The sequence below is a fragment of the Vigna umbellata genome, chromosome 2, assembly GCF_029865625.1.
Source record: "Vigna umbellata cultivar VRB3 chromosome 2, Vumbellata_1.0, whole genome shotgun sequence".
In the NCBI taxonomy this organism is placed as follows: domain Eukaryota; kingdom Viridiplantae; phylum Streptophyta; class Magnoliopsida; order Fabales; family Fabaceae; genus Vigna; species Vigna umbellata.
Genome location: NC_142166.1, coordinates 14,238,073 through 14,261,910, shown reverse-complemented (window position 1 = coordinate 14,261,910; position 23,838 = coordinate 14,238,073). Strand labels below are relative to the sequence as shown.

General features: G+C 34.1%; 1 protein-coding gene across 3 annotated transcripts; it reads right to left on the bottom strand.

Annotated features, from left to right (window-relative positions):
* Positions 1–1,825: 1,825 nt before the first annotated feature.
* DMS11 (Histidine kinase-, DNA gyrase B-, and HSP90-like ATPase family protein) lies at positions 1,826–22,444 on the bottom strand. Of its 3 annotated transcripts, none has more exons than XM_047305120.2 (20): positions 22,313–22,444; positions 21,164–21,493; positions 20,905–20,979; positions 20,753–20,787; positions 20,416–20,494; positions 20,180–20,269; positions 20,028–20,103; positions 19,474–19,552; positions 19,213–19,341; positions 18,229–18,327; positions 18,031–18,132; positions 17,803–17,949; positions 10,784–10,882; positions 8,801–8,852; positions 8,580–8,691; positions 7,831–8,018; positions 7,644–7,753; positions 2,776–2,855; positions 2,548–2,590; positions 1,826–2,179 (listed from the first exon to the last, which is right to left on the bottom strand). In XM_047305120.2, the coding sequence occupies exons 2-20, from the start codon at positions 21,483–21,485 to the stop codon at positions 2,087–2,089; spliced, it is 2,010 nt and encodes a 669-aa protein (XP_047161076.2). In that variant the 5' UTR covers positions 21,486–21,493; positions 22,313–22,444; the 3' UTR covers positions 1,826–2,086. The 3 variants fall into 3 exon arrangements, with proteins under 3 accessions (XP_047161076.2, XP_087962378.1, XP_047161075.2); XM_088106252.1 differs by having other exon boundaries at positions 8,801–8,840; positions 22,173–22,390; XM_047305119.2 differs by having other exon boundaries at positions 22,173–22,389.
* Positions 22,445–23,838: the final 1,394 nt, after the last annotated feature.

Below are 23,838 nucleotides of genomic sequence, written 5' to 3'. Positions count from 1 at the left end.
ACTAAACTTTTATATTTTCTTTTCCTCTTCAAATGAAAGGATGTAAGATGGAAGTTTCCACAGTGATAGAAGAGAAAGTAGATGAAGAGAAGAGTTTGGTGGTAAAAAAGAGTGTATGCTTCTTAGATGAAAGAGGGTTATGCAAACGTTGAAAGAATCACATCAACCTCTCATTAGAAGCAGCTTGAAGCACTGAATTAGTGAATCAAACTCTGAAATCTCAATTTGTGCAAAATATGGCCGTCATGTTCATGATGTGTCACATGCGGATGGAAGTGTTTTGCAGGAGTTGAAAAGAAGAGTGAAAAGGAGAATATTCAATTAAGTGAAAGTAGAAGAAGATGGACGTACAAAAGGAGAAAGGAGAGGTGGGAGGATATTGAGAGAGAAAGAGATGCTTTTATAGAGCCACCAAGTGTGCTTCTAGGGCAAACAATTTAGGTTAAGGGCAGCGGCAGCGGTCAGCGGGCAACGGGCAACGGGCAGGTTTGTGTTCAGAAGGGGTAAGTTTCAAGACAGTGAACATGGAAAACAGGTTTCATACGGGAAATAGTAGAAAAAGGGAGATTTATGTATTACCAACCTTTTCAAATAATATGTTTTATTGATTGATATTTTTTTTTGTCATATATTTGTATGATTTTTCAATATCATTTTTTTAAATGTAAATTATTATCAATTATTAATTATTAAAATATGAGTTGTCAATCTAATTGAAATATCATATTTTTATACTTCGAATAAAATAAAATATTAAAAATATTTGCAGGTGATGCTATAATAAGAGATTTAACAATAAATATGTGGATTTCACGAGATCTTTTTATTATTAAACAATAAAAAATTTCCAGAAGTAAAAGCTTTTCCCAATGTTCCATTTTCTAACAGATATTGTAGCAGTGTGAACCAGGGTTTGGAGAAGCGAATTCACGCCACATTTTTTTACTTTTTTTTTAATTTACTTTTAAAAAGGTAAATTGTACTTTCTTGTAACTATTTAAGTTTTAGTTATCAAATAAATATTTTAATAATTATATTAAAATTATTTAATCTTCTTTAGATTCATATTAATTAAATATTTAATAGCATTTATTATATTATTTATTTATTGCTTACAGTTTTAACTACAATAAATTAAGAAAAAATACTTACTAATTGAATAATTAGTAAAATTAATACTATTAATTAACTTCAGTAGTTTACTTATTTTATTATTCAATAACTAAATAGTTAGCAATTATAATTTAATTATTAATCGTGAATTTTTATTAATTAAATAATTAGAAAATTAACATCATTTATTAACTAATAGTAAAATTATTACAATTTAATAATTTAATGTTTAAAAGCTTAAATAGAATAAGTTTACTAAATTGCCTATTTAATTTTAAAAATATTCTTAAAAATTGAACAAACAGAAAATATCCGGTAAGTCATTTGCCTTTTTATTGTTGAATAAACAAATCATTTCGCGATGTTACATTATGGTGTTTATTAGAAAACAAATACTACAAACAACATAGTTTTAATAATAGTTTGTTCTCTTGCATTTTTAGAAAATTTATTGCACTGATTCAAATTTATTAAAATAATTAATTTTGAAAAATTAATGTCATTTAATGACTCAGTTTTGATTTGATACATAATTAATATTTCTTACTTTAGATGATGAGTCAGTTTATATCTTTACCATTGTAAGGCCTGAGAGTCATTTATATCTTAACTATTATGTAAGAGGGTAGATGGTTTTTTAACTATTTTTGTGTTATTTTCTAATTATACAAATAAAATAAGTAATTTCCCAATAATGAATCCAAAAAATGAGTGAAAAGAAAAGATGAATGGGTTATATTTAAAGTTTGAAAAGTACTTTACAAGAGGTGGAAGTGAAGTTCCGATTGCTGTGGCTCACTTGCATGTACATGTACATGATACAGGAATAGGAAGCCTGAAAAACAAAGACTCAGACCCTATCATCCTTTTCAATTCTTCAAAACCTAGTGAGCCCCAGACTTCAAGAAGGATTAGCCTATACATACAACATTTCTACAAACCAAGAGTTAAAGAAAAAGTTACACCTGCACAACTACTCTTCTTTCACGTCCAGGTCCTTTGCTTCTGCCAAAAGTCGTTTATACTCATCTTGGGCTTTTTGTATTTTACTTTTAAGATTCGCCACCTGTACAACCATAACCATAACCATTCTCTCAATATGCACCAGATTATCTAATTTTAACAAACATACAAATCTTTAACCACACTTTTTCAATACCGAATTATGCTTATATTTTCTTTTCTTTTGTTTTACTTTTAGATGGGGATGGTCCAAGAAAAATACTTTTGTACGTCTGGCTTTAAAAGATTAGAAAAAGCCAGAAAGAAAAAAGAACGCGCTCTCTAGTTATTATGCCAATGCAATTACACCAAACTTATGACTAACAGAACACTACGATTTCATTCTTTGTGAATAAAGTTGTTCAATATGAATTTAGGCAACAAGAATATGCAAAGTAATTTCACCAAACTTCATTATTTTGTAAAAATTACCTTGAGATTAAGTTCTTCTCCCGTCTTTTCAAATTCTAGACATCTGCAGGGAAAAGATGGAGGCCATAGCTAAGTTTGGCAAATATTTGTAGAATCAAAATGAATATCATTGCACATAGTTTCTGTTTGCCAGCGAAGTGAGCAACATTTGAAACCGATCCAACTTGCTGAATAGTATTTCATAAAAACAAAACACATCAAAGTCACTGCAATTAAAAATATACTCACTTCGCACGCAGTTTCTCATTTTGTTGAATTAAATGTAAATTCTTCTGGTCTTCCACTGGGCCGGCTGGAGTTGCAGTGGTCTACACAAAATGTAAGGGTAAAGTTGGCATAAAAAAACTTTTCAAATATTTATAGTGGCAGAGTCTGATGTCCAAAGAAATCAAGTAAATAACTACAATGAATAAATGAGGAGTTTCTCCAAAACACTAGATACAATAAGTAACCATGAGACTCCAGTTCAATCATCAATATACGACAAGCCAACGAGCGCCCCTTAAGTTAGGAATACTAGAGGGTCTCCACACATCATTATGTATTAATGCAAAGGGAACAACTATTCTTTTATTACTAGGGAAAAAATCAACACGCTTGTACTTTCCCAAGTATCACAATGAAAGATTTTTTACGTCAATTTTTTGAAATAAATTAAGAAACATTTCTGACAGCAAACAGAAATTTTGACTTTAAGTGCTACGCATTCTGTTAGCATCCTCTAGAAGGTAGAGCCCATTGTCTTCTTTAGCAAGTCCAATCATCTTTACTTGTTCTCCAATCCAGAAATTGGCAGGTTGTAGGACTAAAAAACACTAAACAGTGTAAATCCATTGTAAGCTAGTGAATAGAAATCAAATTGAAAAATAATTTGGGCACATGCAAAACATCCTTCAAAATTAGATTTTGGTTTATCATAACATCTCCTTTTCTAACCATTGTATCGAAAGTTCCATCTGCAAGTGCAATTTCTTTGTTGCTTGGACAAGGTCTATAAGATATAAACCTAGTAGATGATTGAGTCAAGTGGGATATGGCTCCAGAATCAACAACCCAAACACCTTTAGAGGAATTTAAGGCATGGTGTGCATAGGAGTAAGAAATATTTCCTACAAAAGCTAAGGAGCAATTACTTGCATCTACAGGCTTTGTTAATGCGTCCAACAACCCCTTTAATTTCATAATCTCCTGTGTTGAACTCTGGTGGCCCATGAAGGATTGCCTAGTTGGGCCACAAGGACTTTATTATGTATTCCACATTGATTTCCTTTAGGTGTCCATTTCCAGTTTGGATTTGGAGGCTCCATGAAGTTTCCATCACTTGTCTTAAGTGCACAGTGTCTTCTTACAATAGGTACAACAAAAGAAATCTATTATCTCCTTTAGGAATAACTATTCCTCCTACTTCATTTCCAGACTGATGAAGTGATCTGCCCTTGTCCAATTTTCTTCCCCTTGTTTTGTAAAAGAAAGGCTGAACTTTCAATTGACGGGGATTCTAACATTACTACTCTATGGGCTTCTTCTGCCCAAAATACAATCATCGTTTCATTGAGTGAGGATAGGTCCTTCCCTGGCACTTGAATTCTATCAGGATTAAACTCATTATTTAATCATGTCAAGAACCTGTAGATCCCGTCCTTGTCCTTGTAGTATTTGAGGAGGTGCAATATCTTCATTACATTTCGCTTCAAATTGCTCACAATGGTCGAACTACTGCCACAAAATTTGTAGTGTATGGGCATACTAACTAAATGACTAGGTATTTCCCTTCGTTTTGCATTAGAGATTCTCATCTTAATCTCAGATTTGGGCAGCATCACCAACTTTGGAATAATTTGCTTTACAGCTATTTCATACCTCCTTGGTTGTCTTCATAAAAATTTAAGCATCAATCACCTCTAGTGTCATGGCATTCCACAATCATGATAGTACAACCACATCTGCCTTGTCCATGTTGCAAATTTGGGATCGAAAGATTAGACGTTAGGTAGTGAGATGACTTGATTTTCCCATCCCTTTTGAAATTTGGACGAAGTGAGACCATTTTAGGTAAATTTTCCGATTAAGCCTAAGGCTCGGATGAATATTCTACAGTTCAACATTACTCATATCGAATATTTTTAAGGTTTGAAGTATGACAATGCAGGCTTAGAAGGAATACAATGGAATAAAGAAAGGGTTTGCTAGAACTAGACGATACAACATACCCTGTTAGATGAAACAAAGTACCTGCAAATAAGTATTTGAAACCGAATCTTGACACTCAGCATGAAAATTGAGAGACTCAAGAATTGCTCCTCACAAAAGAAAGTCTTGGTAAAGACCTATACAGACTAAAATAATGATATACAAAAATGATCTTATTTCTCAAAATTCTGCTCTCAGAAAACTTCTATTTCAATCTAATTTAAGCGGGGAATCTTGGACCTTATAATCAAAATTCAAGAAAATCTCATGATAAAACAAGGATGAGATATGAAAAAGAAAATGTTTTCAAACCCAAACAAGACCAACTACAGCATAGTTCATCTGTTGCTGTATCGTATAGTGGTTCCTTGAAAAAGAAATTACATTGGAAGACATTCCCAAAGGACCAAGAAAAGTATGGGTACCTAAATAAAATAGTTTCTCTTGTAAACATTTTCGACCCAGCAAAGAAGACACGTGTCTTGGTTACCTAGAGAGTGGCTATTCCCGTCACATGATAGGAGAAAGGTCTATATTCCAAAACCTCAAGATGAAGAGAGAAGGAAAGGTAATTTTTGGAGGAGACCACAATGGAAGGATAAATAGTATATTGGTTAGGTAAGTCTGAGACCTTCATTCCATATTAATAAAGTTCTTTTAGTTGCTGGTCTGAAACATAACCTACTTAGCATAAGCCAATTATGTGACAGTGGGTATAGTGTTTTGTTTAACATAGACCAATGCATAGTCAACAACAATGATGGAACCAAATTATTTACTTCCCATAGACAAGAAAATCTTTACAAAATTGATATGGAAGAGTTATTAGCTCAAAAGATTTCTTGTCTCGTGACAATCAAAGAAGACCATTGGCTATGGCATAGAAAATGTGGACATGCAAACTTGAGATTACTCTCAAAATTGCAAAAACAGCCTCATAAGGGGTTTCCCAATGATGCCATTCAAAGACAATTTTCTTTGAGTGATGCATTAAAAAAAAACATATTAAAAGTTCTTTAAAAAATGTAAATGATATTTTTACCCAAAGACCTCTTGAACTATACACATCCACCATTTTGGACCAACAAGAATGGAGTCTATTAGTGGTAAGAGATAAGACTTAGTCATTCTAGACAATTATACTAAATGAATGAGTTAAATTCCTAAGTCACAAGGATGAGTCTTTTAAAATCTTTTGTGAATTCATAAAACAAGTCCAAAACAAAAAAAGGCTTATAAATTATGTTCAAAGTTAAAATGGGATGAATTTGAAAATGAACATTTTCAAGCTCTTTTTGAAAACCCTGGTATTAAGCATGACTTTTCTACTCCCAGAACAATTGTGGTGTGATTGAGAGGAAGAATCGTGCTTTCCAAGGGATGGCTTGAACTGTGTTAAATGCTAACTCCACCTTTAAGCACTTATGGGAAAAACCAATTAGACCTTTAATCAAGAAAACTCCCTATGAATTGTGGAAGGATAGGAAACCCAACATATCTTATTTCCATCATTTTGGGATTCAGTGTTTCATTCTGAACACAAAAAACAGTTTGGGGAAGTTTGATTCCAGAAGAGATGAAGGAATCTTGCTAGGGTATTCTAAAACATCTAAGGCTTATAGAGTATAGAACTATAGAACAATTGTGGTGGAAGAAGAAATTCATGTGAGATTCAAAGACCACAAGCCAGATAAGAAATTATCAAAGCTAGAAAAATATCCTTGATTTGATATGCATGTACATCCACCAAGAACATCAGAACAATCATTAGACAATACAATGCAAGCACCAGATGATTCATCGAACAAAGTAAAAAAGATAAAAGAACCCACAAGAAGAAATTCAACTCTTATTAAGAATAATCTAGTTGATGTCATAATTGGGAATCTCAAGAAAGGATGACACAAAAAGCAAGGATTATGGAGCAAACAGCTTTGATATGTCAAATTGAGTTTTGAGTACTCATTGATACCTAGAGAGGTTTATACTCATGTAACATGGAGAGTTGTGTATTCATTGTAACCTAGAGAACATTATGTAGTCATTGTAATAAATTGTATTTGATTAGTAAACCTCTTAACCTTAAGGGAGAATTGGCCATAGCCTGTGAATTTAGGTGAACTACCCCCCATCCCCTTCTAGAGCCTAGCTGTTCTAAGAGGGTTGTGTTGCTGCAGCAGTGTATGTTGTGCAGGTGGCTACATCAGAAAAAGGGATGTGGTTTTGCAACAATGCAAGTTGCCCAAGAGATCCCACAGGCTCCCAAGGATTTAAGAGTGTTATAATTTAGGGTAGAATTTTCATCTTATTATGCTGAGAATACAATCTATATATACAAGACTAGAAAGCTATTTAAGGAAGTATAATAATAGCTCCTAGACTACCAAATCCCTATGATTCAGGGATATCCCCATCATATAGGGTAATTATAATTTGCTAAATAAGGAAACAATAAAACATAAATCCTAACAGAAACAATACAACGAATAAAACAAATTCTAACACTTCCCCTTAGGTTAGTGAATAGGTATTTTCCATTCCCGACTTGGAAACAATACTCTCAAAATTGTTGTTGTTCAGTCCCTTCGTTAGAATATATGCAAGGTTGTCTTGTGAGAAGATATAAGGAGTGCAGATCAAACCACTATCTAACTTTTCTATAATAAAATGTATATCAATCTCAATATGTTTTGTTCTATCATGTTGCACTGACATAATGTTGCACTGACATAACGACAGGAAAAAATGTAGCTAAGGTGTATCAATAATGGAAACAAATTTGACAATTACCATGGTTGAGTTACCCTACATATTCCCTTAGTAAATTAGAAATGATACCATTGAAAATATGCTACTAAATGATATTCACTAACAAATTTCAACATAATGATGAAGCAAATGCCGACCTGTTTATTCTGATTAAACTCAACACTGGTTACAATATCTGTCCTCGCAAGCTTTTGTGTATCCAGAAGGTTTACCAGTTCATGTGTGTGCTTCCTCTTATTCTGAGAACCTGAATGAAGAAACATTAGCTAGATAAAGTTGGTTAAGCTAATGTTATAAGGTTTTATTCCTCAGAAAAGCAGTTACCTTGGTCCAATCTTTGCAGACTTTTGGAACACTGAAAGGAATTCCCGTATGCTTCTGCATTGAAAAGAGAGGACGAACGTTTGTTCAATACAACTGGTTTTTCTACAACCACTGGTTTTTGCATTGATGTAATCCCAGGTTTAATCTTCCTCTTTTCTTTGTATCCAAACAATGTACAATGTGTATCCCTGCAGAATTTTAAATAGAATACTAGACATGTCAGATATTAATGCTAAACTAAACTACAATTACGCTAACAGAAGGCTCTTCATTTGTTGTTCAGTCTCTAATTCCTATTTAAATATAAATTTTGTTATTAGCCCAGAGAAATTGAGTCTACAAAACAAAGTAACAATAACAAACATGCTTTTGATTTCCTAAAAGTACTAAACAATTAAAAAAAAAAATACAAAGCAGGAATCCTAAGCCTGGGAGACCAGGGTTGGCAGGGTAGGTTGTGGTTTGAACAACATAACTCTGCATGGCATATTTTATGGTTTCAACCCATTTTGTCACTCCTAGCAAAGAGGTAGTTTCCGAATTCAAACAACCAACCAGTGCCAAGGTGCAACTTTACTTTTGCACCAGGACTCGCCCTCTTAGATATTAATTCTTAAATACTTTAAAAAATATTTAAACATACATGTGTATTGGTTGGCACACAACTTAAATTACACAAACCAAACGCTTGGAATGGTCCAAAGTAGAGCAGGACAAGTAAGACTAGAGATCACTACAAAACACTATACCAGTATTCCCATGTCATCTGCTTCAATCGCACTTCAAGCTTTTGAAACAAGGAAGTTCTCTCAAAATCTTGTTTGTTATGTGTTGGCTCAATAAAATCTGCCTGCAGGATACCTGAAATTACCAGAGATTAATTAACATAGTAAGGAACCCATATACTGCAGATGCAGTACGTCTCTAAACATTAGATAAAATTGAAAGTGAGTAGTAAAATATTACTCACCAACAACTCCTCTACCTCTACTGTCTAAATAGCTTACAACCTGCCAAAATGGCTAGTAAAGGGTAACAACAGTATTAGAGAGTAAAAACAGAATACAAAATGATAAATCCATGTTAAAGCAAAATAAACAGAATGAGTTAAAATGTCTAATACTATTATTTTACAATATTTTTAGCAGAATGTATTCAAAATGAGAAAAGGGGAAACTATGAATATAATAGGATATAATGTGAGGAAACAGATTAAGAGGTAGTTGTGAGTTAGGTTGTTAGGGTGAGTGAGGTTTCCTTTATATAGTTGGGGGGTCCTGGTATGCAGGGGACTTTTGGGGGATAATTTTGTAGATTGAGCTTTAGCTCTTTGTGAAGGGGAAACCCTTGGAGAAGAGAGTGCTCTCCTATTTTTGTGTTCTTTTCAGTCTATACAATAAAGAATATTAATCTTCTTTCTCTTTTCAATTCTGGGTTCCTAACAAAATTGATCCAGGAATCCTTTGGAAAAGTAAAACATATGACGATGCCAAGAATAGCCTTCTCCCACTAAGTGAGATTGGCATCCTTCATGGGCTCTCTATACATTTATATAAGTATATTGCCTCCAGAAACTCCATACTAGTGTCTGCCTACACTCTAGTAACCTTTTCTTCATGTGTCCAAACTAACTTAACTGATTTTGATATCTTTTTTCTCGATAGATATTATTATATCATAATATTTGTATCCTTACCCTTTCTTGTATAGCCACACATTCTTTTAACAAATTCATTTGCTAATACTACATTTTTCTCTTGTGCCTTTAAATTTAAACCAAACATTAACTAGCAAAATTTAGCTTTGACAGACACGGCACAATCTTCCATTTACTTTTGTGTTCACGAGTCTATTCCATCAGAGGCATTGTGTCCCTCCAACATACAGATTTCTTTGCTCAGCACTTGCTGGCCCTTCTTCCCTTTAAGCTCCCTTGCCAGTGTTCTTGACACTGATTCTCTCTCATTCCAGCTTAACTATGGCTAATTCACACTCTCATACACCAGGTTCCACATATTGCCACCACAAGCCAAAAAGTTGAAAATCCATATCCTTCCAAGTGATCATGAAAACCTTCGCTAAGAAACCAAAGCTCAACAAATGTAGACCAAGAAAAGGAGGAGACATGTCTAGAGGCCATTTTAGATCAGAAACAAAGAACGCAAGGGTAAAAAGGGAAACCCTGAAGGTCTCCAAGAGAGACTAAAAAGAAAAAAAAATGGTTGGAACAGAAACTACAGAGGCCAACAACAGTAGCATGTGACCTACACGAACCTAGCTTAGCTGCAGGGGTTGTGTGTGGCAGCACCTAATGATGAATCTACCTTTGATACCGATTAGGTTCTCCAACGCTTGAAGATGCAATGCAAATTTAGTGCTCTCAAATGAGAACTGTAGTGGATGATTGATAGTGACAATGGATACATGGTTTTTCATCACTCATTGAGACATCCAAGTGCTTGTCAGAGAGATAAGGTGACAATGGTTAGCCATGAACTCAACAAACAATGACTAATCGACAAACAGTGGAATCAACTTGCTCTGTATAAATATTAAAAACAGATAAGTGGATCTATTTTAATGCCTTGAATTTGTTTAGAAGAGCTTAAAAAACTCCTCTTATGATCTTCTATTTATAACGATGAGAAAGTGATACAACGAGAACATGAAAGATCAAACGACTACACCAGACTTCCTAGGTCAGAACTAGGTACAACTCATGGGTTGCACTAGACTCATAGGTATAGTTAGAAGTAGTACCCAACAAACTACTCCCAACTTTAGGGTTAATAATTACTCTAACATACATAGATTTAATAATTATTGCAACATGAAACATAAAAATTTACCCAATCAATACTAAAGTTTATAAAGAATTTACCAATTAATCAATCACAAACATATATAAGCATACACACTTAATATATATTAGAATATTTTAGGTTAAAATTACCAGGATAAGCCGATTTTTGTGATATACATTAAAACCGTGGATATTGACTTGAGGAGCTTCCTTAAGAAACCCGATTGTTGTGACTGTCAAAGTTGTTCCCTACAAAAATAATCCAAATAACAATACTTAAACAAAGTATAAAGAAATACAATTAGTACAAGATTTTTTGTCAAACTATGCTTGTTGGGTGTGCTTTCCACATACATCCTAGTGAAGACGCTTAACTAAGGATTTGTCAAACAAATCATGATTGAGAAAGGCATTACATAATTCATTTTTCTTAAGAGACCATTGACATGTAACATGGGTGAAATTAAACAAACATGTTTGGTGACTAGAGAAAAAGTTGCATTGTAGCCATTACCAAATTGTTGATAAAATCCCTTAACCACAAAAACCCATAGATTCTCTTTGACTTGAAAAACTATTTGCATCCAATGAATTTGTAATCTTATCAAAGAGAAATGAAGGACCAAGTATCATAGAGTGGAGCACTAATCTTAAACATCAAGGTTTCAATCCTAGTAGGATTGAGAGAGTTCTTGTTTATATAGATTATGACTGCATACTAATGAAAAGAGTAGGGTGAATTATCAGAAGTATTATGCCATACTTGGAATGACTTTGCATTGGGTGTGTTTGCATTGGTGTGTTTGAGTGGTTTGTGTTGGAAGATGATGGGGATGGCCTTAGTTGTGGATTAATGCCTTGAGATGTTTTGACACAGGAGGACTCATGAATGATACCTTCTTTTTGACAAAAGGAAATAAGTCCATGATTAAAGTAACTTTTGGATTATCATGATCCTCTTAATGCTAACACCAAACTGATTTTTTATCATGGAGAAAAAACGTTGAACCACATAGCTGACTTTGGAGTTTTGTTTTAGTAAGAAAACCCATGGGATACAAGTACACTATCTATAAGGTAAGAAACCAACCGACACCAGAAATATTTGGGACCATTGAGGGACCCAACACGTTAGTATAAATTAAATCGAAGGAAAAAGTGCTTGTATTATTACTAACTAAAAAAGGAACACATTTGAGCTTAGGAAGCTCACACATTTCACAATTGAGACTTGCAACATCTAACTTGCTAAAAAGGGAAGGGAATAACGATTTTATGACCCTAAAGGAACCATGTCCAAGGCAACAGTAATGTAGAAAGACCTTATTCTTGTTGATCTTTATTGAATCAAAGAAAAAAGAGGTGTTGTTTTCCAATTCTAGAGGCAAATTTGGATGGTCCAAGTAATACAAGCTATTCCATTCTCTAACATGTCCAATCGTTTTCAATTGAGACTTGCAACATCTTGCTAAGAAGGGAAGGGAATAATGATTTTATGACCCTAAGGCCTTGTTCACTTGAGTGGATTTGAGGAAGAGTAATTGAAGGGATTTGAGAGAATTTGAAAATAAATGTTTTTGTTGATTATTTGAGTGAATTTGGAGGTAAATGAGATTGGATTTGGAAGTAAATTTTTTTAATCTGTCACGTCAATCAAATCCTAGACTAATTCTCACAAACTTTACTTCCAAATTCATTCTCACTTACCTCCAAATTAACTCAAATAAACAACAAAAAAAATTTATTTTCAAATCCTCTCAAATCCCCTCAATTACTCTCCCTCAAATCCACTCAAGTGAACAAGGCCTAAAGGATGGATGTCCAAGGCAACAGTGATGTAGAAAGCCCTTATTCTTGTTGATCTTTATTGAATCAAAGAAAAAAGAGGTGTTGTTTTCCAATTCTAGAGGCAAATTTGGATGGTCCAAGTAATACAAGCTATTACATTCTTTAACATGTCCAATCATCCTCCCTGTGTTCTATAGAATACAAACATTGTCATAAAAAATAGCATTACTTGATAGATCTTGTATGAGTTTTTTTATGAAAATCAAATTGACAGACAATTTAGGAATATGATGGACATTTTTAAGGTTACGGATGGGCTTATTTGGACTTCTCCTTTATCTATTGTAGTCACCAAAGAACATCAGTTGTGGATATTTTCTTGTTGCTAGGGCAAGGGGTGTAAGTTGAGAAATGTCTAGGTAAGGGTGTCATGTGGTCAATAGCACCAGAATCTATTATCCAATATGGGTTATGGTTTTTATCTGAGACACTAAGTCCAAAAGAAGAAAACCCACCAAGCATACCTAAGTGTGCCAGAGAACAACTACCTGGTGACTTATCCATCTTTTTGAGGAATGACCTCATTTGTTGTACTTCATACAGGTTAAGTTGAATAACTCCTCTTTTGTTTTCTTCATCTGTTGCAGAACCTATGTGTACTTGTCCTCCCTTTCTAGTGTTGTCTCCTTTTATCCCCACTTCTTGTCACGATTATGGGATCCCCAATAAATACTAGGTGGCTCCTTTTTTCCGTGGCTGGGGTTTCCGACATTATTCCCCCTTCTGCTTTCTTCACTTTTGACCATAGCCACTAATTCATTTATTCTTGGAATTTTATCTTTACCAAGAATCTAGACTCTCGCTGTGTTAGGATATTTATCCTATTTTATCATCATTATAGTGTGTCAAGGGTTACCTTATTTATCATGATTATATTGTGTCTAAGATTACCCTATTTATCATGATTGTGTTTAGGGTTATCCTATTTATCATGTACTTGTGTATCAATTTATTCTTATAAATAGAAGATTGTGAGAGGGATCAATGAAGGCCCTCTAGAATTATTTTACAGTTTCAATCTTAAGTTGGTATCAGAGCGGAACCCGCTCTGGTTTCTGTCTCGTAATATATATCTGTCCGGCGCCACAGTTCTTCGTCGCCAGCCACTGTCCGCCGCTGCCCGCCGCCGGCCACCGGCCACCAGCCACCGCCGGCCACCGGCCACCAGCCACCGCCGGCCACTGTTTCCGGCCACCGTCGTCCATCACTATCATAGTTTTCTTTGTCTAAACACTTAGGGTTTTCTTGTTCCTCGCTAGTACTATTCGTCTTCTTCAGAAATGGCGTCTGGCAGTACTCTTTCCTTCTCCGGAAGTCCATCAATTACCTCCGAGAAGCTAAATGGAAAAAATTATCTATCATGGTCTGCTGTCGTTGAAATGTGGTTCCTTGGCCAAGGGCATTATGACCACCTGGAGCGAGATGGAAGCCATGTGCCTACTGAAAAAGCTGATCAGTGGAAACAAGCAGATTTCCAGTTGTGTGCCCTGTTATGGCAATCAGTGGAACCCAAACTTCTTGTATCTTTGAGGGCTTTCAAAACTTGTCACTCCTTTTGGAAGAAAGCCAAAAGCATTTATGCCAACGATATTCAACGTCTCTATGACACTACGAACAAGCTTGCATCTCTTAAAATGGCAGACCATGATATGGTGTCTTTCATGGCTGAAGCCCAATCTGCTGTCGAAGAACTTAGGATGTTTTTGGAAGTAGATACATTAGAGGATATAAAAAAGAAACTAGACAAATTTTACATGGTGTTGATCCTTCGTGCCCTACATCCCGATTTTGATTATCTCAGAGATCAACTTCTAACTAGTCATGAGGTCCCCTCTATGGAAACATTGACCACTCGCCTTCTGCGTGTCCCGATACCTCAAACTCAAGAAGAGCATGAACTAGTGGAACCATCTGTCATGGTTGCCACACGAGGAAGAGGAGGACGTGGCACTAGAGAAGGAGGACGAGGAGGTCGAGGACGTCCTCAATGCACACACTGTAAAAGGATGGGTCATACTCAAAGAGAATTGCTACTTCTTACATGGTTTTCCTTCCAAAACCGCCAATATTTCGAAGACTGAAACTTCCACTTCAAAGACTGAAACTTCCACTTCTATGTTTTCTGAGGATGAATATCAAGAGTATTTAAGGTTAAAGTCTAACCGCTTGGCACAACCATCTCAATCTCCCAATACATCAACAGCCTGCGTTTCTCAATCTATGGAAGGTCAAAATTCATGGGTAATTAACTCAGGTGCTTCTGATCACATTTCTGGTAATACCTCTTTGTTCTCATCTATTTCCTTTCGAGAAAAACCTCATTTCATAACCTTTGCAAATGGATCTAAAACTTCTTCCAAAGGAGTCGGTCCTGTTTCTTTGTCTCCCTTCCTCAATCTCAACTCAGTCCTTTTTGTCCCTAATTGTCCTTTTAATTTAATTTCCTTAAGCCAGTTGACTAAAATGTTAAATTGTTCAATAACCTTTGATCATAAATCTTTTGTTATACAGGAGCATGGTTCGGGGAGACAGATTGGAGAAGGATATGAAGCTGGCGGATTATACCATTTTGGATCTCGTCCAAGGGTGTCCTGTGTTGCTCCTCCTAATCCTAAAGTGCTACATAATCGACTTGGCCATCCTCATTTGTCCAAATTAAAAAAGATGTGTCCTGAACTTAGTGGTCTCCAAACCTTAGAATATGAGTCATGTCAATTAGGAAAACATGTTAGATCTTCCTTTCCTAAAAGGTCTCAATCAATATGTAATTCTAATTTTTCCATCATCCATTATGATATATGGGGACCTAGTCGTATCTCCTCCTTTGGTTTTAGATATTTTGTTACCTTTATTGATGAATATTCAAGATGTACTTGGATTTATCTTATGAAAAATCGTTCTAAATTGTTAGCTATCTTTACCTCCTTTTTGAATGAAATCAAGAATCAATTTGGTCAAGTAATCAAAATATTAAGAAGTGATAATGCAAAAGAGTATTTCTCATCCTCCTTTTCTGCCATCTTGAGTTCCCATGATATCTTACATCAGTCTACTTGTCCTCATACACCACAGCAAAATGGTATAGCAGAACGAAAAAATAGACACGTTGAAACTGCTCGTACCCTTTTGCTTGGTGCCCATATTCATGTCCATCACTGGAGGAATGCCATCTTAACTCCATGTTATCTTATTAATAGGATGCCCTCCTCCTCTCTTGATAATAAAGTCCCTTTCTCCATTTTGTTTCCTAATGATCCTCTCTTTCATACATCTCCCCGAGTGTTTGGCTGTGTATGTTTTGTTCATGACATGTCTCCAGGTCTAGACAAACTCTCCGCTCGCGCTCTCAAATGTATCTTCTTAGGTTATTCTCGACTTCAAAAAGGATATCGGTGTTACTCTCCTGAAACTAAGAAGTATTACATGTCTGCCAATGTCACATTCTTTGAACAGACTCCTTACTTCTCTCCATCTGTTCAGGATGTTTCTATCCTCCAACAGGTCCTTCCTATTCCAATGGCTGAGTCAAATAGCTCCACTGTCTCTGTCATTCCAAGTCTTGATCACAATCCTTCTACACCTGTTTCTCCACATACTGAGATCATCCCACACAGGGCCCCAATGGATAGTCAACCTCCCCAAGACAATGGTGAATCTCCTACTTCAGATTCGTCTCCCTCATCACCTCCTCCCACGTCTCCTGGTGCAAATGATTCAGCATGGCCTATTGCCCTTAGAAAATGTACTCGTTCCACTCGAAACCCTCATCCCATTTATAATTTTCTAAGCTATCATCGATTGTCGCCCTCCTATTTTTCCCTTTTATCCTCAGTGTCCTCTGTTGTTATACCCAAGAATGTGAAAGAAGCACTTGATCATCCTGGATGGCGACAAGCTATGATTGAAAAAATGCAGGCTCTTGACCACAATAATACTTGGGAGCTGGTGCCCCTTTCCCCAGGAAAAAAGGCGGTTGGTTGTCGATGGGTGTATGCAGTTAAAGTTGGCCCTGATGGTGAAATTGATCGGTTCAAAGCTCGATTTGTTGCAAAAGGTTACACTCAGGTTTATGGTCTTGATTATTGTGACACTTTCTCTCCTGTAGCCAAGATGACTATTATTCGTCTCTTCTTTGCCATGGCAGTCATTCGTCACTGGCCACTTCATCAATTTGATATCAAGAATGCCTTCCTACATGGTGATCTTGAGGAAGAAGTTTATATGGAGCAACCTACTGGATTTGTTGCTCAGGGGGAGTCTGGTATGGTATGCAAATTGCATCGATCTCTATATGGCCTCAAGCAATCCCCACGTGCTTGGTTTGGAAAGTTTAGCTCCATTGTTCAAAAATTTGGGCTAAAACGCAGTGAAGCAGACCATTCAGTTTTTTATTGTCATTCTTCTCTCGAGAAATGTGTTTACTTAATAGTATATGTTGATGATATTGTCATTACAGGAAATGATGTTGTTGGAATATCTCAACTAAAAGAGTATTTGTGTAGACATTTTCAAACCAAGGATCTTGGAAGTCTCAAATACTTCTTAGGCATTGAAGTAGCGCAATCAAAAGATGGAGTTGTAATCTCCCAAAGGAAGTATGCTCTTGATATATTACAAGAAACATGCATGATTAATTGTAAACCGGTAGACAGTCCCATGGACCCAAACCAGAAATTAAGGACAGAAGAAGGTGAATTATTCTCCGATCCAGAGAGGTATAGGAGGCTGGTTGGAAAACTGATTTATCTCACTATTACAAGGCCAGATCTATCCTTTGCAATTGGAGTGGTTAGTCAGTTCATGCAGGCTCCATGTGTTGACCATTGGAATGCTCTCATTCGCATTCTAAGGTATGTAAAGAAGGCTACCAGGCAAGGATTGTTATATGAAGATAAAAGAAGCATTCAGGTCTCTGGGTATTGTGATGCAGATTGGGCAGGTTCACCTATTGATAGACGGTCTACTACAGGCTATTGTGTTTTTCTGGGAGGAAACATTATTTCATGGAAAAGTACGAAACAGAATGTAGTAGCTCGATCAACCGCGGAAGCCGAGTATAGGGCAATGGCATCACTAACATGTGAACTTATATGGGTGAAACAATTCCTTCAAGAGGTTAAATTTTGTGACATCCATACTATGAAGATGTATTGCGACAATCAAGCTGCTCTCCACATTGTAACTAACAAAGTTTAGGTAAGCTAATAAACAATAACAAATTAAGATTTTTAACTGATCCTAAACAAAAAAGGAGATATAGTCAAGTAATGTATACACTCAAATACGTATAATTAAAAATATTCTGAAAGTTAGGCAATAACCGTTGCAGATCCGTCAATAAGTGGTGCATATTTAACAAATTGAGGATATTTAAGATCATCAGCAATGTTGTGCAGCTTCACAACTTGCCCTCGCAACATAATTTGAAAACGTGCTGGGATCTTCAAGTACAATATGGACAAATATACCTGGGCAACATGAGAATATTAGACTCAAGAAAATTCAACCTTAAATTTCCACTACACCATAATTTGCTATATCAAGCATACACGTAATGAGTAACGAAACTGATTAGCGATGTGATTCTCATTTATACTCTTCCAGGCTTTAAGTGTATCAATACGCTTGATATCCCCTGCAATACGAATATCCTGCGTATAAGAATTACCCCTCATTAGCAACAAAGCAAGATTATAAAAACTGAAAAAAGCAAGAAAAAATAAAACCAATAAAATAACAAATACAACCTTAGAATCTGTATCGAAGTCTAGCTCCAAACTCCCATCATCATTGCACCACAAATTGTAGATAATAACTTTAGTACCATGAGGTCCAATGTCATCAAACTACAAGAGAGATGAAATTTTCTAGTCAAAATAAGCTACTAATACATGAAGATAGCAACCAATATCATGAAACAAATTAGTACATTATTGTCGTAAATATCATGTGATGTGTTAAACAAATGGAAATAGGAACATTTAATATTTATTATCCTTCCAGTAGTTCAGTTAATGAATAGCATACTTCAATGTAGCTTAGGGAGTTGTGTTGTTTTAACTGTTCCCTTAAAACTAACTAGTAATTGGTATTTAGCATCTTCGTGATCATTCTTGTTACAAAGAAATCCATTTGTTGAGTGGTAAATATACTCCAACACATTCAAATAATTTTCTTTCACTTTGACTAATATTTTGGATATCATAAGACAGTCATTTATCTTTAGGATATCATATAGTTTATCTTTAGGATATTATGAGATATTTGTTTTTCCTATTTTTCGTTTTTTCTTCATTGATTTTACATTTCAAAAAGCCATATTAATTATTGTACATCATATACAACTAAGATACAAATTTTGTTTCTTTCAACTTAGTATTAAAGCACCCAATCTCGGGAGCTGGATTTTCATTGCTTAATATATTGTGATTGTTCATTTTGTGGTTACATTCATCACACACTGTCGATGTGGTGCTGTTCATCACCCATTGTCCACATGTACTCTTCATGGATGAAGAGAAAATCATCACTTTGAGCCCTAATAACCTTCTAAATTTGGTGGGCTCTTATCAACCTAATGGTTGTAACTATCTACATTGCATGTCCAAAAGAGTGTATAAAGTTGAGCCACATTCAAAGAGATCATTCTCGTAGAAACAACACAAATTACAAAACGACTCACTCTGAAATTAGACAATTATCAGGGTGAAAGGGAAAATGTAGAAACTGACTTGTTTCAGCAGATCTGCCTCTGATGAATATGGTGACCAGCGCAACAGCAAGGATAAATTAGACATAAAATGCTCATTTCCATTTAATACTTTCAATGATTCAGTGAATGTATCAAATTCATAATTCACCTGAAATTGAAAAAGATGAGTTAGTGGAGTAAGTTGAAACTAATAGAAGCTTTTACCATAGAAAATTTATCAGGAGATGGATGTAGAGGTACCAAAACCTCCAACTAGTTAAAAATGAAAAATACCACTTACCATGGGCACTACAATTCTGTCAAGCTGTGTTTGTGTCAAATACGTATATGACAGAAGTCCAATGCTTTGAGTCAAAATCCTGTTCAGGACAGAAACAGTAAGAAAAAATAATAATTTGTTCCCCATCTAACCTCATACATTGTTAGCCTGCTGAAAAGCCTCCCTATCTTCCAGCCAAGAAATTAAGTGCAGCAATTAGTCAAAAAGGAAAAGGGGAATCCACTAAAGATCAATAATAATGAGCGTAAATAGAATGAATTAACATTAGAAAGCAGATTATTTCTATTTTTGAAAGACCTTATATCTTCACATTTCTCCGAGGTTATAAAAAGAAACGGAAAATAAAGGCGAATTTATTCTTTTTTTTTATAAATAAGAATTAGTTAAACAATACATGAACAAATACATCTGAGTGGGTATGGACTTCAAAAAATAAATAATCAATAATAATACCTGTCCTTTCTTCAACATAATAAAGTGACAGAAAATACAGCAGGCAACACATTGCCTTCACCATCTTTAGGGTAATGTTACATTCACTAGTAGATGCATACCTATTATTTAGATGGCAACTGAAGACTATGGCATCTGCACCAAGCCTCATAGTACTGGTCTTGAAGCCATTTCCATCTATAAGACGCAATTGAAAAATAAATATGAAAGGGAATATGAAAACAATAGCAGAAAAATAAGTCAAAATCCATACACCGTCCAATAGCAAACTGTGACTTCTTATCTGAAAATCCAAAACTCATGCAACGACGCATTGCCTCTGGATCCATTCCACCACCATCATCTAATTTCCAAGTGTTAGGATCAAATAAAAACAATTAGAATCACTGTATCGAGTGCAAATATGAAATATTCAGGCTACAAGTTTAAAGCCACAATAAAGATTCAAAAAAATATGTTCCTATATAAAGAATTCCAAAAGCAATATACCTTGAATCAACAACGCTGGACTCCCATCCCTTGGATTTGAAGTTTTATCTACAATGACAAAGGTAGCCCCACTTTGGATCTATCCTAAGAACAAATGTTCACAATGCAAAACAAATAGCAACAAAAATCAAATAAAAATATGTATTGGTGGCTTAAAAGATGGAAAAGGCATAAAACAATAACAGCAACAAACATTTATGTTTACAAGTAGATACAATGTACTATATCACCAGGCATAGACAATAGCTTAGTACGCTGCAGATGACAAAAGAAAATGACAGGTAATGACATTTAAAATATCATGCAGTTCAATAGTTTAAACATCAAGAATAATAACCTCATCAACTGCATTATCAAGAAGCTCCGCTATGGCTGCAAACAGAAAAAAAAAAAAAAAAAAAAAAAAAGATCAGATCCTGGAAAAATATCACCAAAGGTGGTCAATTAAAATGGTCATAATAAGAGTCTATAAAGATGGTAAGAACATACCACCAAATGCCCACTTATGGGAAGTTGCATTTGAGTGAAGGAACATGGGGTGCACGTGTAGATAACTTTTAGCATCTGCAACCCAAAAAGCATAACAATGGAATAAGAACCCCATGTAAGTCAGGCAGGAAGAAAAATTATCAACAATTAAAGATGTATTTATATGGACTTGTACACAGAACAATGAGTAGAGGAGTTGCATCCATAGAACCAAATTAGAAACATATACTGATCTGACCAAAAAATTATATTGGATTACTTTGGACTGTGACTTTAGAACCAATCCTATCATCATAGTTTCCAGCTTTCCAAAACTGCCTGCACAAGGGTGCTGCACCAATGGGTGACACATAAGAAATGCCTGTGTCATCAACAGGCGATGGTCCCTGTTCCAATACACTGGAGTTACTATGACCTGTACTTGGACCAGTAGAACTTAGATTTTCTTCAGAATCTTGTCGAGTAGTATGACTTTGATATCTCTTATCCGTAACAAAATCTCCCTCCAACTTAACAGCTTTCAAACAAACTGTTTCACTTTCATCATCACTGGATAAATCCACAATTTCTGCAGGGCCCATATTTATCCCTATAACCACAGTAAATTATAAGAAAGCAGGTTAAGATGACAAAACAACAATGTAACGTAAAGTAACTAAAATGAGCCGGCAGATTCAATATGTAATACATAAATTATTAACATGCTTACATTACATTCAATACAACTTTAGACAGCTTAAAGTTGAAAAGGAATAATGTCAATGAGCTAAATTTTGAACCTAAGGCATAATCCACAAATAGCAGGGTAGGGAAGCATATATCTCTCAAAACAAGCATGATTAGTAAAATATTGATTAACCCGCATGATTAGTAGAAGCAAAATTTAACATCATTCGATTCGCCCCCAAAAAACCGTGGAGAATTAAACTCATTATACCAATCATGACCATCTCATATCTCTAGGCATAGCATGACAATATGTTTATAAAACCTACAACGTATTTTCATTGGAGGTTTAGCTTCAGTTGTAACTTGAACTTCAAGGAGAGAAAGTGTAGTCAAAGAAATCAAACTATGAAAACAGAAAATTACTTCCCAAAAGGAAAATGAGTAGACAACAACAGTAACAAACTGAAACACATTATCGGAAACGACAGAACGAACTAGGGCAATTTCGTTGCAGGAATAAAGTATAGAAGACAAAGAGAATATAGCGGTTAGGAGTTAGGGTTTTTCGTTTTGATGGAAGAAGGCACAGAAATGCTTACCAGAAATAGAAAAAGTGGAATGCGGAATTACAGAGATTTTTATGGAAAGGAATAGTGTGAGAAGAAGAGAGGGGGAAAAAGAAGAGAGAGGGAAAAAGAAGTGGCCGTGTTCGACGCGGCCGCAAGATTCAGTAACCAACCTCTCTCTTTCCGATTCCGATTTCCTTTTTTGTGATTTTGTTTTTCTCTTAAGTCTCTCCCGCGTTCACAGCTGCATCTGATTCCATATCTTTTTAATAGGTCATCATTAACAAACACTTAACTGTTTGTGATCGTGTTCAATTTTTAATTTACACTAGAGAAAAATACTACCTCAAGATGTGATTGTAAAAAAAGTAGAAAAATTATTATTCTAATTATTATTTATATTCATATATATATATATATATATATATATATATATATATATATATATATATATATATATATATATAGATAGATAGATAGAGAGAGAGTGAACTTTTCTTTTTAATGTCATATTTATTTTTTAATTTTAAGTAACAGCTTCTTTGAATATAATTTCTTTTCAATTTGATCGTTTCTTAAATTTAATTATTTTTAATTATAAAATTAGCAATAAGATAAATAAAAATTATTTAAGATAAAATCATAAAATTATTTATATTTAATTTTATTATTTTTTATTATATAAAAAATATAAATATACAGGCATGTTTTCACTGGTTAAAATAAAAATGTTATTAAACTTATAAAAATATATTCTTAAAAGTTAATTATAAAACATAAATATAAAATTTTAAAATTAATATAATTTATAAAATAATTAGTATTGATAAGAATAAAATTGGTAGTAAAATATGTAAAATAAAATATAATTATCAAGCCGTTATTTAAAATAATTCATATAAGTGTAAGTACAATTACTTTTTTTATTTATAAATAGCAAACATGTATCAATTTTTTAATAATATTACTATCAAAACTATAAAAATAATTAAAATAATTTTAACAGTTGTATTTATGTAATTATTTTAGTTTTAAAATATTAAATTAAAAAAAGGTCAAATATTAAATAAATCAGTAAATTTAAAAAAATAATTATTTTAGGGATAAATTTGGTAAAATAATTATTAAATTTATAAAGAAAAGTTATTTAAAGGATTATATATATATATATATATATATATACATATATATATATATATACATATATATATATATATATATATGAAAACTAAAGAATCTCCTTTATACAATGGAATAGTATAGTATGAATTTTAAGAAAACGTATATGTTTAAATTATGTGATTTTTAGAAAAAAAATATATATGTGTAAATCATGTGAATTGTAAAATATATATACATATAACTTTTTTAAGTTGTGTTGTGTATGGATAAACCTTTGATTTTATTTTTCATGTGATGGTTAAATATTTGATATTTTTACATGTTTGCACTATCTTTATTTGGGAATTTTCAATGCATTTTAAAAGTAAATTTCAATTAATATCTATTCGGAATCTTTAACTGGCTCAAGTAAAATTTTATAAAGAATTCCTTAAGTGCATGGATGTTTAATTTTATCTCACCATAATAGAAAAGTAAAACTTGTTAAATTTATAAAACTATAAAATAAATAATGTTCATTATAAGCATCAGTTTATTTTTGTAGATAATTAGTAAAGTTAAAAAAAATAAAAGAGTA

Excerpts from the sequence above, each read along its gene's own strand:
- DMS11 (XM_047305120.2), bottom strand. The coding sequence starts at position 21,485 with ATGGGCCCTGCAGAAATTGTGGATTTATCCAGTGATGATGAAAGTGAA. Across the intron at positions 20,495-20,752 it reads TTGATAATGCAGTTGATGAG|ATCCAAAGTGGGGCTACCTT; the intron begins GTTATTATTCTT and ends TTCTTAGGATAG. Across the intron at positions 18,328-19,212 it reads AGGCAGATCTGCTGAAACAA|TTTGATGACATTGGACCTCA; the intron begins GTCAGTTTCTAC and ends TCTCTCTTGTAG.